Here is a 19,218-nt window from a genome sequence, read left to right as displayed (position 1 = left end):
AACTACTCGATGGTCGTAAGGCTGTTGAGTTCAGATGGATTTCAAAAGGAAGACGGACAATGATGGTAAGTGTCACCATTAAGAAAGCTCGACTCGTCACTAAGATATTTTTCGACAAGTTCAAGGAGTTGACTACGATGAGACTTTCTCACTCATAGCGATGCTAAGAGTCTGTTGGAATTGTATTAGCAGTTACTGCATTATTTATGAAATCTTGCAGATAGGATGTCAAAACATTGTTTCCTCGACGAGTTGCTTGAGGAAAGGTTGTATGTGATACAACCAGAAGGTTTTGTCAATCCTAAAATATGCTAATAAGTATGCAAAGCTCCAGTAATCCTTCTAAGGACTGGAGTAAGCATCTCGGAGATGGAATATACGCTTTGATGAGATGATCAAAGATTTTTGGTTTATACAAAGTTTATGAGAAACTTGTATTTCCAAAGAAGTGAGTGGGAGCACTACATAATTTCTGATGAGTACATGTTGTTGACATATTGTTGATCGGAAATGATGTAGAACTTTTGGAAAGCATATAGGGTTATTTGAAAAGTGTTTTTCAATGGAAAACCTGGAATAAGCTACTTAAACATTGAGCGTCAAGATCTATAAGGATAGATCAAAAACGCTTAATAATACTTTCAAATGAATACATACCGTGACAGGATTTTGAAGGAGTTCAAAATAGATCGGCAAAGAAGGAGTTCTTGGCTGTGTTATAAGGTATGAGTATTGAGTAAGACTCAAGACCTGACCACGGCAGAAAAGAGAGAAAGGATGAAGGTCGTCCCCTATGCTTTAGACGTAGGCTCTACAGTATGCTATGCTGAGTACCGCACCTAAAATGTGCCTTGCCATGAGTCAGTCAAGGGGTACAAGAGTGATCCAGGAATGGATCACATGACAGCGGTCAAACTTAACCTTAGTAACTAGTGGACTAATGAATTTTCTCGATTATGGAGGTGGTAAAAGAGTTCGTCGTAAAGGGTTATGTTGATGCAAACTTTGACACTAATTTGGATGACTCTGAGTAGTAAACCGGATTCGTATAGTAGAGCAGTTATTTGGAATAGCTCCAAGTAGCGCGTAGTAGCTGCATCTACAAGATGACATAGAGCTTTGTAAAGCACACACGGATCTGAAAGGTTCAGACCCGTTTACTAATAACCTCTCTCACAAGCGAGAGATGCTCAAACCCCATGGGTGTTGGATTCATTACAATCACATAGTGATGTGAACTAGATTATTGACTCTAGTGCAAGTGGGAGACTGTTGGAAATATGCCCTAGAGGCAATAATAAAATGGTTATTATTGTATTTCCTTGTTCATGATAATTGTCTATTGTTCATGCTATAATTGTATTAACTGGAAACCGTAATACATGTGTGAATACATAGACCACAACATGTCCCTAGTGAGCCTCTAGTTGACTAGCTCGTTGATCAATAGATGGTTATGATTTCCTGACCATGGGCATTAGATGTCATTTATAACGGGATCACATCATTAGGAGAATGATGTGATGGACAAGACCCAATCCTAAGCATAGCACAAGATCGTGTAGTCCGTTTGCTAAAAGCTTTTCTAATGTCAAGTATCATTTCCTTATACCATGAGATTGTGCAACTCCCGGATACCGTAGGAATGCTTTGGGTGTGCCAAACGTCACAACATAACTGGGTGGCTATAAAGGTGCACTATGGGTATCTCCGAAAGTGTCTGTTGGGTTGGCACGAATCGAGACTGGGATTTGTCACTCCGTGAGACGGAGAGGTATCTCTGGGCCCACTCGATAATGCATCATCATAATGAGCTCAATGTGACTAAGTAGTTAGTCACGGGATCATGCATTACGGAACGAGTAAAGTGACTTGTCGGTAACGAGATTGAATGAGGTATTGGGATACCGACGATCGAACCTCGGGCAAGTAACATACCGATTGACAAAGGGAATTGCATATGGGATTGCTTGAATCCTTGACATCGTGGTTCATCCAATGAGATCATCATGGAACATGTGGGAGCCAACATGGGTATCCAGATCCCGCTGTTGGTTATTGACTGGAGAACGTCTTGGTCATGTCTGCATGGTTCCCGAACCCGTAGGGTCTACACACTTAAGGTTCGGCGACGCTAGAGTTGTTATGGGAAATAGTATGTGGTTACCGATGATTGCTTGGAATCCCGGATGAGATCCCGGACATGACGAGGAGCTCCGGAATGGTCCGGAGGTGAAGATCGGTATATTGGACGAAGGGTATTGGAGTCCGGAATTGTTCCGGGGGTACCAGGTGATGACCAGCGTGTCCGAAAGGGGTTTCGGAGGCCCCGACAAGCGTTGGGGGGCCTTATGGGCCAAGGGGAGAGGGCACATCAGCCCACTAAGGGTCTGAGCACCCCTCCCACCCCATCTCACGTAACCAGGAGATGTGGGGGCGCCACCCCTAGGGCAGCCGTCCCTCCCGGCTTGGGGGGCAAGTTTCCTAGGGGGTGGGGGCGCCAAAACCCATCTAGGGTTTCCCCTATGGCCGCCGCCCCTCCCCTAGGGAACCCTTCCCCCTATATATAGTGAGGGAGAGAGAGGGCTGCCACACCCTTCCCTTGGCGTAGCCCTCTCCCTCCTCCAACACCTCCTCCTCCTCCGTAGTGCTTAGCAAAGCTCTGCCGGAGAACCACGAGCTCCATCACCACCATGCCATCGTGCTGTCGGAGTTTCTCCCTCAACTTCTCCTCTCCCCTTGCTGGATCAAGAAGGAGACGTCCCTGGGTTGTACGTGTGTTGAACGCGGAGGCACCGTTCTTCGGTGCTTAGATCGGATTCGGCCGCGATCTGAATCGCTTCGTGAACGACTCCACCGACCGCGTTCTTGCAACGCTTCCGCTTAGCGATCTTCAAGCGTATAAAGATGCACTCCCTCTCTCTCTTGTTGCTAGAATCTCCATAGATTGATCTTGGTGATGCGTAAAAAAAATTGAATTTCTGCTAGGTTCTCCAACAGCGCGGTAATAAGAAAAGCTAGCTAAGTGGAAGGATGAGTGTGCGTATATCCATGGACTCACATTAGTCATAAAGAACTCATATACTTATTGCAAAAATTTACTTAGCCCTCGAAGCAAAGTACTACTACACATGCCCCAAGAGGGATAGATTGGTAGGAAAAATCCATCGCTCGTCCCCGACTGCCACTCATAAGGAAGACAATCAAAAGAGCACCTCATGCAACAAATTTGTCACACAACTTTTACTATATGTGCATGCTACTGGACTTGCCAACTTCAAAAAAAGTATTTCTCAATTTCATAATTATCCACTAGCATGACCCTAACATTACTACCTTTATATCTCAAAATAATTATCAAGCAACAAATTGATCATAGCACCCAATTCTCTTCTATGATAGTTTTTATTATACCCAACTTGGATGCTCATCATTCTAGGACCAAATTTGTAACCATAGCAAATACCATGCTGTTCTAAAAGACTCTCAAAATAATATAAGTGAAGCATGAGAGACTAGAAATTTCTTCAAAATTAATCCACCGCCATGCCCTAAAAGATATAAGTGAAGCACTAGAGCAAAAACTATCAAGCTCAAAAGATATAAGTGAAGCACATAGAGTATTCTAGCAAATTCTAATCAAGTAGGATTCTCCCAAAAGGTGTGTACAGCAAGGATGATTGTGGTAAACTAAAAAGCAAAGACTAATATAATACACGACGCTCCAAGCAAAACACATATCATGTGGCGAATAAAAATATAGCTCCAAGTAAAGTTACCAATGAACGAAGACGAAAGAGGGGATGCCTTCCCGGGGCATCCCCAAGCTTAGGCTTTGGGCTATCCTTGAATATCTTGGGGTGAATTGAGCATCCCCAAGCTTAGGCTCTTGCCACTCCTTATTCCATAGTCCATAAAAGCTTTACCCAAAACTTGAAAACTTCACAACACAAAACTCAACAGGAAATCTTATAAGCTCCGTTAGTGAAAGAAAAGAAAACCACCACATAAGGTACTGTAATGAACTCATTATTTATTTATTTTGGTGTTAAACCTACTGTATTCCAACTTCTCTATGGTTTATAAACTATTTTACTAGCCATAGATGCATCAAAATAAGCAAACAACACACGAAAAACAGAATCTGCCAAAAACAGAACAGTTTGTAGCAATCTATAACTAACGCAAACTTTTGGAACTCTAAAAATCCTATAAAAATAGGACGTACTGGACAATTTATTTATTGATCAGAACCAAAAATAATCAATGAAAAAGCTCATTCCTGTGATTTATTGAATTTTTTCTCGTGAGCGCAAAGTTTCTGTTTTTCAGCAGAATCAAATCAACTATCATCATAGCTTATCCTATAGGTTCTACTTGGCACAAACACTAATTAAAAGATAAAAACACATCTAAACAGAAAGTAGAAGCAAAACTTACTACTAAACAGGAACAAAAACAAAAAACACAAAGAAAATTGGGTTGCCTCCCAACTAGCGCTATCGTTTAACGCCCCTAGCTAGGCATAAAAGCGAAGATAGATCTAAGTAGTGCCAACTTTGGCACTTGATTCATAAGTAGCCCGCATGATAGATTCATCAGGTAATTTGACTTTATTTCTTGGAAAGTGCTCCATGCCTTTCTTTAATGGAAATTGGAATCTAATATTCCCTTCCTTCATATCAATAATCGCACCAATCATTCTAAGGAAAGGTCTGCCAAGAATAATAGGGCAAGAAAGATTGCAATCTATATCAAGAACGATAAAATCAACGGGCACCAAATTTCTATTTGCAACAATTAGAACATCATTGATCCTTCCCATTGGCTTTTTAATGGTGGAATCGCAAGGTGCAAATTTAAAGAGCAATCATCAAGATCATGGAAATCTAGAATATCACATAAAGTTTTCGGAATCGTGGAAACACTAGCACCCAAATCACACAAAGCAAAACACTCATGATCTTTAATTCTAACCTTTATAGTAGGTTCCCACTCATCATTAAGTTTTCTAGGTATAAAAACCTCCAAATTAAGTTTTTCGTCATAAGATTGCAACAAGGCATCAACGATATGTTTGGTGAAAGCTTTATTTTGACTATAAGCATGAGAAGAATTAACAACGGATTGCAACAAGGAAATACAACCTTCTAAAGAACAATTATCATAATCAAATTCCTTGAAATACGAGATAGTGGGTTCAATACTATTTAAAGTCATGACCTCTCCAATCCCACTTTTACCAAATTTAGCATCAAGATCTAAAAACTCCGAATTCTTGGGACGCCTTCTAGGTAAAGTTGACTCATCATCAGTCCCATAATTATCAAGATTCATATTGCAAAACATAGATCTAATAGGAGACGCATCAATAACTTTAAGATCTTCATCATTATTTCCATGTAACTTTTCTGGTTTGGCAGCCATCTTATTGACTAAGGTAGCTTGCTTATCAGAAATTTTGGCTATAGCATTTTCAAGCCGGGTAATTTGAGAGTTCATACCATAAAATTCCTTATTCATATCATCAAGCTCCTTATTCATAAAACTCAAAAACTCTTTTTGTTCTTTAAGCTCTTTTCTGAAAAAATTATTGTGCTCAAATTGCAAATTCATAAAGCTTCTAATATTTGATTCAATCGCCTCCATCCTTCTAAGAAGGAGGTCAGAACCTTTAGGCAGAGCCATAAGGTCAAATAGGCACACAAGCAAACAGAAAAAGGCAAGCGAAAGAGAGAAGAGAAGATTGGGAAAGAGAGGGCGAATAAAACGGCAAGGGTGAAGTGGGGGAGAGGAAAACGAGAGGCAAATGGCAAATAATGTAAATGTGAGGTAGATGAGTTTGTGATGGGTACTTGGTATGTCTTGACTTGAGCGAAGACCTCCCCGGCAACGGCGCCAGAAATCCTTCTTGCTACGTCTTGAGCTTGCGTTAGTTTTCCTTGAAGAGGAAAGGGTGATGCAGCAAAGTAGCGTAAGTATTTCCCTCAGTTTTTGAGAACCAAGGTATCAATCCAGTAGGAGGCTTCTCAACAAGTCCCACGAACCTACACAAACAAACAAAGAACTCGCAACCAACGCGATAAAGGGGTTGTCAATCCCTTCACGGCCACTTGCGAAAGTGAGATCTGATAGAGATAAAATGATAAGATAAATATATTTTTGGTATTTATAATATAGATGCAGAAAGTAAATATGCAAATAAAAGTAAATTGGAAGCAAATATGATAAGAGATAGACCCAGGGGCCATAGGTTTCACTAGAGGCTTCTCTCGAGATAGCATAAGTATTACGGTGGGTGAACAAATTACTGTCGAGCAATTGATAGAAAAGCGAATAATTATGAGATTATCTAGGCGTGATCATGTATATAGGCATCACGTCCGCAACAAGTAGACCGACTCCTGCCTGCATCTACTACTATTACTCCACACATCGACCGCTCTCCAGCATGCATATAGAGTATTAAGTTCACAAAGAACAGAGTAACGCATTAAGCAAGATGACATGATGTATAGGGATAAACTCAAGCAATATGATATAAACCCCATCTTTTATCCTCGATGGCAACAATACAATATGTGTCTTGCAACCCTTTCTGTCACTGAGTAAGAACACCGCAAGATTGAACCCAAAGCTAAGCACTTCTCCCATGGCAAGAAAGATCAATCTAGTAGGCCAAACCAAACTGATAATTCGAAAAGACTTGCAAAGATAACTTAATCATGCATAAAAGAATTCAGAGAAGATTCAAATATTATTCATAGATAAACTTGATCATAAACCCACAATTCATCAGATCTCGACAAACACACCGCAAAAAGAGATTACATCAAATAGATCTCCACAAGAGAGGGAGAGAACATTGTATTGAGATTCAAAAAGAGAGAAGAAGTCATCTAGCTAATAACTATGGACCCGTAGGTCTGTGGTAAACTACTCACAACTCATCGGAAGGGCTATGGTGTTGATGTAGAAGCCCTCCGTGGTCGATTTCCCCTCCGACGGAGTGCCGGCGAAGGCTCCAAGATGGGATCTCGCGGATACAGAAGGTTACGGTGGTGGAAATTGTGTTTCGTCTGCTCCCTGGATGTTTTCGGGGTACGTAGGCTTATATAGGAGGAGGAAGTACGTCGGTGGATGCCCGAGGGGCCCACGAGACAGAGGGGCGCTCTCCTATCCCGTGGAAGCTTCGGCTGCTTTTTGACTTGCACTCCAAGTCCTTTAGATCATGTTCGTTCCAAAAATTACGCTCCCGGAGGTTTCATTCCGTTTGGACTCCATTTGATATTCCTTTTCTTCGAAATACTGAAATAGGCAAAAAAAACAGTAATACGGGCTGGGCCTCCGGTTAGTAGGTTAGTCCCAAAAATGATATAAATGTATAAAATAAAACCCATAGACATCCAAAACAGGTAATATAATAGCATGGAACAATCAAAAATTATAGATACGTTGGAGACGTATCACTCCTCTCCTCCCGTCAACGCCAAGCTTGGTGGGCTCAACATCGGCGGCCGATTAGTTGTTTGGCGCCGATGTGGAGGCGGACAGCTTCGCTTCGTGGGACACCGGAGGCGGAGGTTACGGAGATGGAGCTGGAGAATGCTGAGGCGGAACTGGAAACGGTGAAGCTTCAGCTCTCAAGGCTCATGGCTGGCCACAAGGAACGGGTGCCAGCGACCATTTAGATTATGTATTAATTATATCTCCAGAGTTGAACTAGCGCCGCTTTGTTGTAAATGTAATGAAATTTGTCATGTTTATATGAAATACGGACGTGTTTATATGAAATCCGCCTGTTTTGATCGAATTTCGTCGGGTTGGTTTGAGTTGTAGTCAAGATGCCCTTAGGGAAACTCCAGTGCACGGCCCCAAATCGTACGGCCGCGTCCATTTTGGGGTAAACAGACACAAAACGCAGCAAACGGACGAACGTCCGTTTTTCGTCCACTTTTGAACCATTCCCGGCCCAACTTTGGGCCGCGTTTGTGTCGAAACGGACACATACGGGCAGGCGCGACGTGTGCCCATGTCCTTCCCTGGACCGCCCGTCAGGGATACAGGTGCCCTTTTTATCCCTTCCCCCAGCCAGCCCCCAAACCCTTCAAACCCTACCCCTCTATCGCCGCGGCTGCCATTTTCTTGGCCACCCCCTGGCCTGCGCACTCCCTCATCCTCCCGCCGCTCACTTCCACTCCTACGACCCCGGCCTTTGTCTCGGCCGTGTAGTTGTCCAGTCGGGCTGCCGGATTTGAGCGCATCTGGCCGCCTCATTTGTGCGCATCCCGACCGCCGGTGGGATGTGCCTAGCCATGGATTGGCCGGGCACCAGAGCGCACAAGCCCAACAACACCTATGCGTTGCATGCAGGCATGGACTCCGCCTCTAGCCGTTCGGATCTACCCTGCCGGAACGGTGCCGACAAACATAGACCCGGTTATCGTCCGAGGTTGGCGTTGGCGCAGCGGCTGGTTGGCTCATAATTGCCGCTCATAAAGTGCAACGGCTGCCCACAGCCATTCGCCGTGTTCCTACCACGCCAGAACATCCGGGTTGGGTGTTCATCAAGTGTAAAAAGACAAGGTATATGCTTGTTTTGCTTCAGTTGTGCTTCCGGATTCAGCGTAATTTCAATAGCTCTTGGCTCATATGCAACTTGCGGTGTAGGATGGATGCAAGTTTTGGTATTGGGAAGAAGAATACATTGATCTATTGATTGGGCGAAATTTGATAGATGCTCGTGCACTCCTTGCTAGAATAGAGGGTAAAGATTCGATTCAATGGGATGCAACGTCTACTTCTTTAGAATCGAAGAAGAAAGAAGTATACAAGATCGAGAATCCGCAGATCAACAATGAAGACATCGAGAAGATATTAATCCAACTTGTGGAAGCGGTTATGAAAGCTGGATTTCTTTTAAAATGCCTAATTGTGGTTCTTGTTTTCTTTGATCTTGCTATTCTAGTTAAGATTTGGTGAATGTACTACCATGCATCAAAATGTCTGTTGATGAAATAAATTGTGTTGGAAAAAAATGCATGCGGCTGGTGCACCCACAAATCCAGGCGGACAGCGCCCCATTGTCATCCCAAATGGATGAAATCCGGATAAAACAAACGTCCATTTAGGGTCGTGCGTTTGAGTTGCCCTTACATCACGACGCGAAACTGCCAATGCAGGTTTCTGATTCTAGTTACATTTTCATAAGCCTTGTTTAGTGGTGTTGGCGAAGAAAGCTACTACTTGTACTACCTCCGTCCTAATTTATAAGCTTCCTTTGTATTTTGTGTCAAATTTTGACTAAAAATTTAACGAATAAAATATTAATGCATGTGACCAAAAATTATATCATTATATTCATATTTGAACACAATTTTTAATTATATTATTTTTTATGACATGCATTAATATTTTGTTAGTTAAATTTAAGGTCAAAATTTGACACGGAATACAAAGGGGACTAATAGACCAGGACGAAGGTAGTACATTGGAGTGTAGTATAAATGTAGCTTGATGGGTTGTTCTAAACTGGACTGAAAAATAAAACATTGCACAAGCGCATATAATATTCTAGACCGTACATGTGGCAAAAGAAAAACGTGGCACAAACCTAACAACAAACTGCGCGTTCGTTTTGCTTTGTGCGTAAACACGCTGATTTGCTAGAGATGGACATTCCAACGTCAAACTTATCTTGACACGTCCACTTCATGATCCCCAATGAAGGTGCTACATGATCCTACAGTGGTAATATGAAAGTACCGGATCTGGCAGTTCGACGGTTATGTGACCTGGACCCCCTCAAACCCCGAAAGCGGCCTTGACAATATCGAGCATAATGCAGGTGGTTAGCGACAATCCTGTTACGATGTTAACAGCACACCCTGTTATTGCCCTCAAAGAACATTCTGCCTAACATCTTTTGCAATTCGTTAATTATTACTCCCTCCGTCTCAAAATAAGTGTCGTGAGCTTAGTATAAATTTGTACTAGAGCTAGTACAAAGTTGAGACACTTATTTTGGAACGGAAGGAGTATTAGTTTCCTATATCAATCTCCACCGTGGAAAAGGATGTAATTTTGATACAATGGTAACTTCGTTAAATCTCCGAAAGAAGCCAAGTAAACTGGATAGAGATAATTTTGATAGTGCAGTACAGTGGCAACTTCATAGATCAAAAGGTGGTCAACGGGTTAAATTTGATGCATGCATTCATGGCGATGGTTCGAAGAGGCGATTGGATCGGTGAACCGAAGGTACTGGGCGCACGGCAAAACCGTCCCAAGCCGAAATGATGGCGCAACCTATTTCAAACTGCAGAGAAAGAAAAACATTGCGCAAACCTCTGATAACAAACACGCTCGTAGGACAATATATAGGTAGACGCTTCAAAGCAGAGAAAACCTAGCGAATCAACACCTCATGATCCCCAACGACGGCCCTAGATTGAGCATAATGCAGGTGGTTATGGTTAACGGCACACCCTCAAAGAACATTGTGCCTAACATCTTTCGGAATCTGTTAAGTAGGTCCGAACCTCGTACCCTCGTCTCAAGGAAAAACGTTGTGCCTAACAGCCGATCTTCCCTTGTTGGGCTCGGCAGCTTGTCAACGGCCAGAAGGGGAAGCCACGGAGACCGGCCTCAGCTCAAATCTAATCGCAGAGGTGCGCGTAGAGTTAGAAGGACGTGGTGTGATCATCATGTTTACTAGTCGCCCGCCAACGGACACCTGGAGAGCGAATGGGCATCCTACGCAATGGCCTCGCCTGCAGAACGAACTTTTGGCGCCTACTTTCGCATAAAGCGGGCGCGGACTAACACGGTACGGAATCTTGCATCAGATCGAAATCCATCTAACCGAACGGCTAAAATTTTCCACCTTGAAAAGAAGGCGACTCTCATGCGACAAGGGCTTCCTGCTTTTGTGGGTAGGAGTGTGTTTTTCAGGTCAATTAGCCTTCGTCTCCTACTAACAGGAGGTACAATAAACTTATGTAAGCGGACTATAAAAGTTAAAATATAAAGCAGACCTACTGCATAACTCTCATAAAAGAGTTTCTAAACCCTCCCGTCCCCCGCGTCGCCTCTGGGCGGAGCCCAACACCGCTGGCGCCTCCTTCCTCCCCGCCCCCTCCATCTCCACTCGCCGCCGCCGAATGATGCGGCCAGGCTAAGCTCGTGCAGCGGACGGCGGGGGCGGGGGCTCTCCTGGCCCGCAGTGGCGCGGGCGGCTCTCTGGATCTCGGGCGGCGGCTTGGTCTTCACGGCGGTTGTTGGCTGCTGCGGCAGCGTGGGCGGCGAGGCGGCGGGGCCTGGTGGTGCTCCAGCCTCTCCCTTGGCGGCGCTCCGCTTCGGGGGCGTGGTGCTCCGGATCTCGGCGCTCCCTGTTGGGTCTCCGGTTCTGCTCGGCTGGGCGGCGCTGGAGCCTCGGTGGTGTTTCGGTGGCGGGCGGGGAGGCTGGCAGACGCTGGATCTGGCCGGGCGTGGCTAGATCCGGGCGGTCTTCGGGGGTTTTCGGTTGCAGCCTGTTCGTTGTCTCCGCATGGTGCGGTGCCTGCGGCGTAGCGGCGGTGACCTCCTACCCCCTGGCCTGGTGAGGGCGGCGGCGTGCGGTCGGCCCAATGGCGGTGATGGCAGTGTGCATCCAAGGCCCAGCAGTACGGCTGCTGCTGGTCGTGCAGGCGCGCGGGGCGGCCTTGGCAGGGACGGGCGCTGATGGGAGGCTACCCTCGGTGCTCTGCGGTGCTGGTTTGGTGGAAGTTTGGTGGAGGTATGTGGCTGGCCGGTACGGGCTGGTGGTGGTCAAGCATCTCAGGAAGAAATCCTTCATCCTGCCTTTGCCGGAGCTAGTGACGGTGGCGCCTGCGGGCATCGCGCTCTTTCTTGGAAGCGTCGCTGATGTATGGTGCTCCACCCCTCACCCTGCGGCCTTGGCTCCGAAGGAAAACCTCTGGTCCGCGGGATCGGACGATGAAGGCGTCTTCATGTCTTCTTCCTCCTTTGGGGCATCGTCTTTGAGCCTACTACAACCTGAGACCGGTGGATGGCGGCATCTTCGCCGCGTGGAAGGGCGGCATCTTCGCCGCGTGGTTTGCTGAGGCGGCCATTTCGGGGGCGCTGATTTCTGTTCGGCAACGATGATGGGGTCGCAGCTCGGGCTTCGGTAGTCGGATCTTTCCGGCATGTCCGAGGTGCTCTTTAGGTCACGGTCGGCGCAAGTCCTGCATATTTCCCTTGTGAGGCTCGTCGTCAAAGTTGGAGCTGTCGGTTGTTTGCGCATGTGGCCATCTGTTGGCGTCTGCCATCATTTCATGTCGGTGGCCAGGTTGGCCGGTGGTGCCCATGTTATATGGGTTGGGTTGTATTGGTTTTAGTCCGGTTTTCCGTCAATTAATCGGGCAATTCCCACTTCTTCTTAATCAATAAAAAAAGAGTCTTTTGCCTCATTTCAAAAAAAAATTAAAATATTATTTTTCTGCTGACATGGAGGGGAGAGAAGAGGAGCCGGCTATAGAATAAAAGACAGTTGCAGCACGTGCTCCTAGGCACTATATGAGAGTGAGAGGTGGATCATATAGTACTCCCTCCGTTCAGAAATACTTGTCGAAGAAATAGATGTATCTAGACGTATTTTAATTCTACATACATCCATTTTTATCTATTTTTCTACTAGTATTTCCGGACAGAGGGAGTAATAAAATAACACATCTTTATATCTAACTATACTATTGTACTTAATGGCAATAAACTCGGCTATAATTGACATGGCAACACTATATAGCCATCAACTGGCTGTATTATTAACAATGCTCTAAGGAAGGCAAGGCGGCGATGGAATAAAGATTTTCCTCGCCTAGCCCCTCTCTCCTCTCTCGATGATGTGTCTAGCGTTGTAAAAGGGTCCATAGATGTTTGTCTCCGACATATCTTGTGGGATTTCGGTGTGCTGATCTTAGATGAATCCGCTTTGTTCGTTTGTGTTCATGAATCCCTTCCAACCTATGCCTCTTCCATCGACGACGGTTGCTCTACTGATGCGATGGTCATGTGGGACTTTAGCACGTGGACTTGTCAACTATCTACTACAATAGGATTTGCCTATCTCCGGTGAGGAAGGGGCGATGATGACGAGATTGTAGTCATCGCTAGGTAGTCTATGGACTTGGATGTAATTTCTACTAGTTTGGTGTTCTTTGTACTACGTCAATGAATATAGATCGAAAGATTTTCCAAAAAAATCCATCTCATCAGAGTGTACAAAGGCTGTTAGTGAATTTTTTTAATAAAAACGAATAAATCTATTCCACTTAGACATGAGGAATAGCCGCGGCAGATAAATTCCAGGTTCACGATCCCTCCAGTTCTAAACGGAAGTTGAAAACTGTTGTTGCTTCAAAAGAGGGTCGGCGACTCACCATCCTGGGGATTTCTAGTACACAACCTAAAGCTAATATCCTTCCTCATTCTAGATACAGCGCTGTCCATGATTGCAACTTCCCTGTCAAATCGCGAGAAAAAAAGAATGTCACGAACCAGCACGAAAATGCAAGACACAGCTGGTTGAAATCAGGGTTGACAGGCTTCAGTGCAAGCAAACAGAAATTCAGCTGTAAGCTTGCTAAACAGTACTCGCGATTGCACCATGGGTACAATTTCAAGAAGACCCTTAAAAGTTTCTTTTTTTCATTTTTTACTGTAGCCTTCAGTCATGCAGAAGGAATAAAAGATGTACGAACAACAGCTTTGCTGTCTAGATCCAACTGTGGCCTTTGTTTAACATCATGGGTCACAGCGAATAATGTGCAGCAGCATGGCAGCTGATAATGGTACAACAGTATTAATAAAAAACAGGGGCTTTAAAGAAATCCATCAACAAACTGGAGTTATTGTTGCTAGGTGGTTGATGTTGGTTAGCACTTATTACCAATTTGCGCGACTCATTACTTCATATACTTTGCACGTGGTCAATGGTACTAATAGATGATAATCTGCTGAGGACCAGTTTTATTCTACTAGACCCCGAGAAAAAATGTAAGAAAAAGATTTCCTGCTAACTTATTCCGTTATGTTTCAGCAAAAAGGAAACGGAAAACTTGGTCAGATCTCCAAATATAAAATATTTCTCCATGACATGACTAACTAGGCATACTATGAGGTTTGAGTGATCAATTTATGGTTCTCAGCTTGCTTTCTTTCCCTAGCACGCGCTTGGTAGATACTAGTAAGCACAGGGTCTACCAAGAGCCCATCAAACTTGTTAGAGTGAGACAGATGCTCGTTATGGTTCATCAAGCGATCATTCTCCTGGTAATGGTTCACGACATGCCTCTGAGGTTGCAACCAATCTCCATCAAACTAGGTTCGGTATTCGTATTAACAAAGTCCACCACTGAACTGAAGTGGAGCGGTAACTGGAGGACGGGCAGAACAAGCTTCCTAGTATATTGTATTCTGTGACCAAGGACTCCTTGCTAAGTACAATATCTGGGTAAAAAAAATCTTATAACGCAGAAGACCTAGCAACGACAATTTCAATATAAGAAAAAGCAGAATAATGAAAATAATGATAATTTGTAACAAGAAAGATCCTTTCACACAAAACAATAAAAATAAACAAAGCTAAAGACCAAAAAATCCAGATCATGAATGTAGCGAAAATGTTTACAAATTACTGGGCGCAACACTGTTTTGCTTTTGGAATAAAAATAGCTGAAAGCGAGATTCAAAAAAATATATGCGATTGACTTACTAGGTCAGTCAGTCTAGAAAATAGACATATCAGGAGGTGGTCCATAAATTGATTTCCATGACAAGGGAATAGTCCATCCATTTGACCCATTTCCTGTAAATTGATAGAACCACTTGTTTACACAGAAAACCCAATAATTCACTTTAATAACTGAATATTGAGGACTGACATTCCTAAAGGAGTATACCCATAAAAACAAGTACTGTAAACCAGAGCAGTTGTTGCAAGAGAAGTTAGGCACTTCGAGACAAATGAATAAACATAACTATATGTTTGTAATTAGTGGGTTCACTCCAGAGTAAGGGAAAAAGTGCTCGAGGTGATATAGAGCTATACCATGGAATTGTTCAGGGTCTTGACCTCGAAGTTTGCATACTGCTTCTGCTAAGTGGAAAGATTCTGGCATATTGTCCCCTTCTGAACAGTAACATAATACACAGCTAACTTTCAAACCTTTGGCCTATCATAACACAGGGAGATGTTTTAACAGCAACTTCAAATGAAAAAAAAACTTCAGAGCTGAAATAAAATCAGATACCTTGCAGGCAAAGAATAGAGCTGCAAATGGTAAGGTCGCATAGTAATCACTTGCGGTCATCTCTTCAGGATCATCAGCCATATCTTCTGAAAGAACACCACCCTCAATTAGACTAGCAAGACATTTCCACAGTCGTTGAGATGGATTATATTCCTCAAGTTTCTTCCACCCTAGTTTCTCACATTCTGGATCAGAACCATCCTCATTGCAGCTTGAAAGGTAATACAGCATATCACTGCATGATGAAACGTGTTAATGGACATCCAAATCCAAAACATGGAATCTTTGTAGCAAAATATTTCAAATACCTGGATGCATCAATTACTCTTCTCTTGCCAGAATCTAAACTTGAAAGAATAACAACATGGTCCTTCTCAATGCTACTGATGAAATTAGCAACATTTTTGGCAAACGAAACCATCATCCCCTGCATTTGTAATAAGAAAACAAAGTGGCCATATTATATTCACCGGTTATAAATTCTAATTTCTCAGATTGAACTTCACAACAATTTCAACACGAACTTGTTTTCCCATAATTTCTTCTATAAAGGAATGTCTTTGATACATGTGATCGTACAATCATATCTCTAGCCAGGAACCCTAGGATTCACTATCTAATTAAGAAGTTACAAGGAAATTATAATGTTTTCTTCAACAAAACCATATTACATAAATTCCACAATGCAAAGAACCACATCAAAACACTTCTTTTACATTACTGAAAGAAGCACCACCCAACAAAGCTCTCAAAATAGCTATATCAACAATACATGAAGACCCCTTATCACCACAAAAAGAGATTCAGGTACATAAACTCATATGGGCAGTACCTGTGTAAAACAATATATATACCTAAGTAACACCCGCATATTGAAAAACATAAAGATACCGCTACATATTCTTGAATTAAGCATTATATCAAGATGCCAGCATGCGGCAAAAGAGTTGACATCAACATACCGTAATAACTGGAGATCTTTGTTGAATGAAAGCCAGCCCGTGAGACGGTGACTCGTATTCTGCATGCAAAAATGAGAAAGCAGGTGAGTCTGCATGCCGTACCCATGTTTCACTTAAGGTAGAGACATATTCCAAAACCAGCTCAATATTTGTGTATTTATCATTTGTATCTCTCACTTGGAAGAAACAATGTAGGGCATCAAACAATTGGTGTGCATAGCAGATAGAGATACAGTACAGACAGCATCGCAATGCATTTCATCAAACAGTGGCTGACGTAGCAGACAGAGTTCGTGTGGCACCAAAACACATTTCATCAAACAGTGGTGTGCATAGCAGACAGAATACACGCACCATAAGCGCATTTCCTCAAACAGATGGTGTGCACAGACCACAGAACAAAGGCCAACGGTGCAAGCAGCTAAGCAGCACCACTAATACAAATCATCCAACAATTGGCGAGCACAGCACAGGAGGATGAAGTTTTCAGGATTCGAGAGGCCCAACCTTCGAGATTATAATAGCAGTTTTTCAAATGAAAGACAATAAAACTCCTGGGCCAGATGGTTTTCCTGCTGAATTTTATCAGCATCATTGGCACTTGTCGGTAATGATTTATTATTCATGTTTAATGAGTTTTATCATGGTAGGTTAGGACTTGCTAGATTTAATTATGGGGTTTTGACTTTATTGCCAAAAAAGTGTTGTGGCACCAACAATTACATACCTATGTTTATCTGATGTTTTGTTTAAGATCCTTACAAAAGTACCGAACAATGAAGCTGTAGATGTTGCTGAGAAAGTAATTGTCCAGTACAGATAGCTTTTATTAAGGGTGGGTTCATTTTAGATGATGTATAAGTATACCGCATAAGGTTTTAAAATGAATTCATAGAAGGAAATGAGATGTTAGCTTTTTAGTGAATATTGAAAAAGCTTAGGACAAAATTAACTGATCTTTTTTTAAGTTTGTATTACTAGTTAAGAGACGGTTCCCTGGGAAATATATAAAATAGGTTATGCAAACCGTAACTAGCGGCAAAGTAGCTGTTATGGTTAATTAGGACCTCCATTTGTAATTAATGATCTACACACATAATTGTACAGACATTCTCACTGGGTATCATACTAGGCTGAATTGCAGAGAGGAAGAAACAAACAGGTATTACAATCTGCGGCACTGCTGCTTTCTAAGGTGGCCATGGAGCTATACAATCGAGGCAGAGGCTGGGGAATAACAACTCTCAGGATTGGCATGAGGTCATCCTGAAGATGGTGGTCGTGTGGGCCTCATTTTGCAGATCTATGGTATGTTTCACACGATCAGTAGTCATCTTTGATAGTTCCGTAGTTGTTGTTTTGCAACCATGTTTGGATGGTTCTTTTCTGTTTCTTGAGAAATTAAAACCTACTCCCTCCGTTCCGAATTACTTGTCGCACATATGGATGTATCTAGATGTATTTTAGTTCTAGATACATCCATTTCAGAGACGAGTAATTTGGAACGGAGGGAGTAGTACTCTGCAACAAGCGTAGGTGACCGACAGCGGCACCTGGAGTGTTGCGTGGGTCAGTAAGTTCTAAACTGCTGTTGTCTTATCGGTTTTCTGAAACGGAAATCAGAAGCGAATAGCTCCTTAATTCGGAAAAAATAATCAAAAAGTGGCAGGCGTAGCAGACAGTGTACACACGGCACCGAAACACATTTCATCAAGCAGTGGCAGGCGTAGCAGACAGAGTACACACGCAGCATCGTAAACACATTTCATCAAACAGCAGCATGCATAGCAGACAGTACACGCGGCACCGCATTTCATCAAACAGATGGTATGCACACGAAACAAAGGCCAACGGTGCAAGCAACTATAAGCAGCACCACTAACACAATCCATCAAACAATCGGCGAGCACAGCAGAGGAGAACAAAGTTTTCGGGATTCGAGAGGCCAAACCTTCGAGCGCGAGCGCGAGGTCGCCGACAGCGCCCGGTCCGAAGGCGTCGTTGCCGATGCAGGGCAGCACGGAGGGCTCATCGAGGTACGCCACGCGCCTCGCCTTCGCCGACGGTATCAGCAGGTCCACGGCGAGCTGCCCCACGTTGCCGATCGAAAGCGCGGGCTGCACGCGGCCGAGGGAGCGGATCAGCAACGTCAGAAAGCAGAAGGAAGGAGACACCAGTACCAAAGATAGATTTCAGCGGAGATTGGCATCCAAACCATGACGAGCGTGGAGCAGGAGGGCGAGAACTTCTCGCCGTCGACGAGGGCGAATTCCATCGCGGCGGGGCTGGATCGGCGGCTGCCGCGGTCGGGTCCGAGGGTTCAGCTTGCGCCGGAAGTTGGGGAACTAGCGAGACGAGAGTCCGAGGAACAGTGCGGAGTAGCAGAACGCAGCCCTTGGCTGACTCGTTTTGGGCCGAGTCTTCTGAGTCTAGTGGGTCGTGGACTTGTTCCCAGGCTAGAAAATTGTGAGAACTTGCGAGAGTGGCCCAGCCCACTACCCTCCTAACCGAGGAACTGTCCCGCATTTTTTTTCGCGAATACGCAAGAGCCTACCCGAGAACGGCGTTTTGGCTCCCGGGAGCGCGCGCTCCTGCGTGAATAGGATACTTTTTTCGATAAAGGGCGATTTTATTATCTCAAATGTAGGATCAAGCAAATACAAAGCATTATGAGTAACACCCGGCCTCTGCATAACTAGGATGCACACGGCCCAATATGAAGGTCTGACAAAAAATTGATGAAAAAACCGACAAATCGGCAACAGTAGAGCCCTATAGACCGACTCTATGCCTATGTCGAAGGAGGTGATGGATCGATCCGAAGGTTATGTTGCCACCCATGTTGAAAAAAAACATCCATAGCCACCTGCTCCAATCGCATACAGATCGCCTTGAACAGTGGTTGGTCCTCCGATCGTTGTAACATAGACCACATACGTAGCAATTGTGTACAGCGGAAAATA

The 19,218-nt window shown here is 43.9% G+C and overlaps 1 protein-coding gene across 1 annotated transcript; it reads right to left on the bottom strand.

Annotated features, from left to right (window-relative positions):
* Positions 1-13,195: 13,195 nt before the first annotated feature.
* Positions 13,196-18,679, bottom strand: LOC123113436 (proteasome assembly chaperone 2). Its single transcript, XM_044534664.1, has 8 exons — positions 18,471-18,679; positions 18,207-18,372; positions 16,256-16,314; positions 15,602-15,720; positions 15,294-15,528; positions 15,092-15,215; positions 14,756-14,848; positions 13,196-13,504 (listed from the first exon to the last, which is right to left on the bottom strand). The coding sequence occupies exons 1-7, from the start codon at positions 18,528-18,530 to the stop codon at positions 14,769-14,771; spliced, it is 843 nt and encodes a 280-aa protein (XP_044390599.1). The 5' UTR covers positions 18,531-18,679; the 3' UTR covers positions 13,196-13,504; positions 14,756-14,768.
* Between the last annotated feature and the right edge of the window lie 539 nt (positions 18,680-19,218).

The sequence above is a fragment of the Triticum aestivum genome, chromosome 5B (genome assembly GCF_018294505.1).
Source record: "Triticum aestivum cultivar Chinese Spring chromosome 5B, IWGSC CS RefSeq v2.1, whole genome shotgun sequence".
NCBI classification, from domain to species: Eukaryota; Viridiplantae; Streptophyta; class Magnoliopsida; order Poales; family Poaceae; genus Triticum; species Triticum aestivum.
This window is presented reverse-complemented; position numbering and strand designations above follow the sequence as displayed.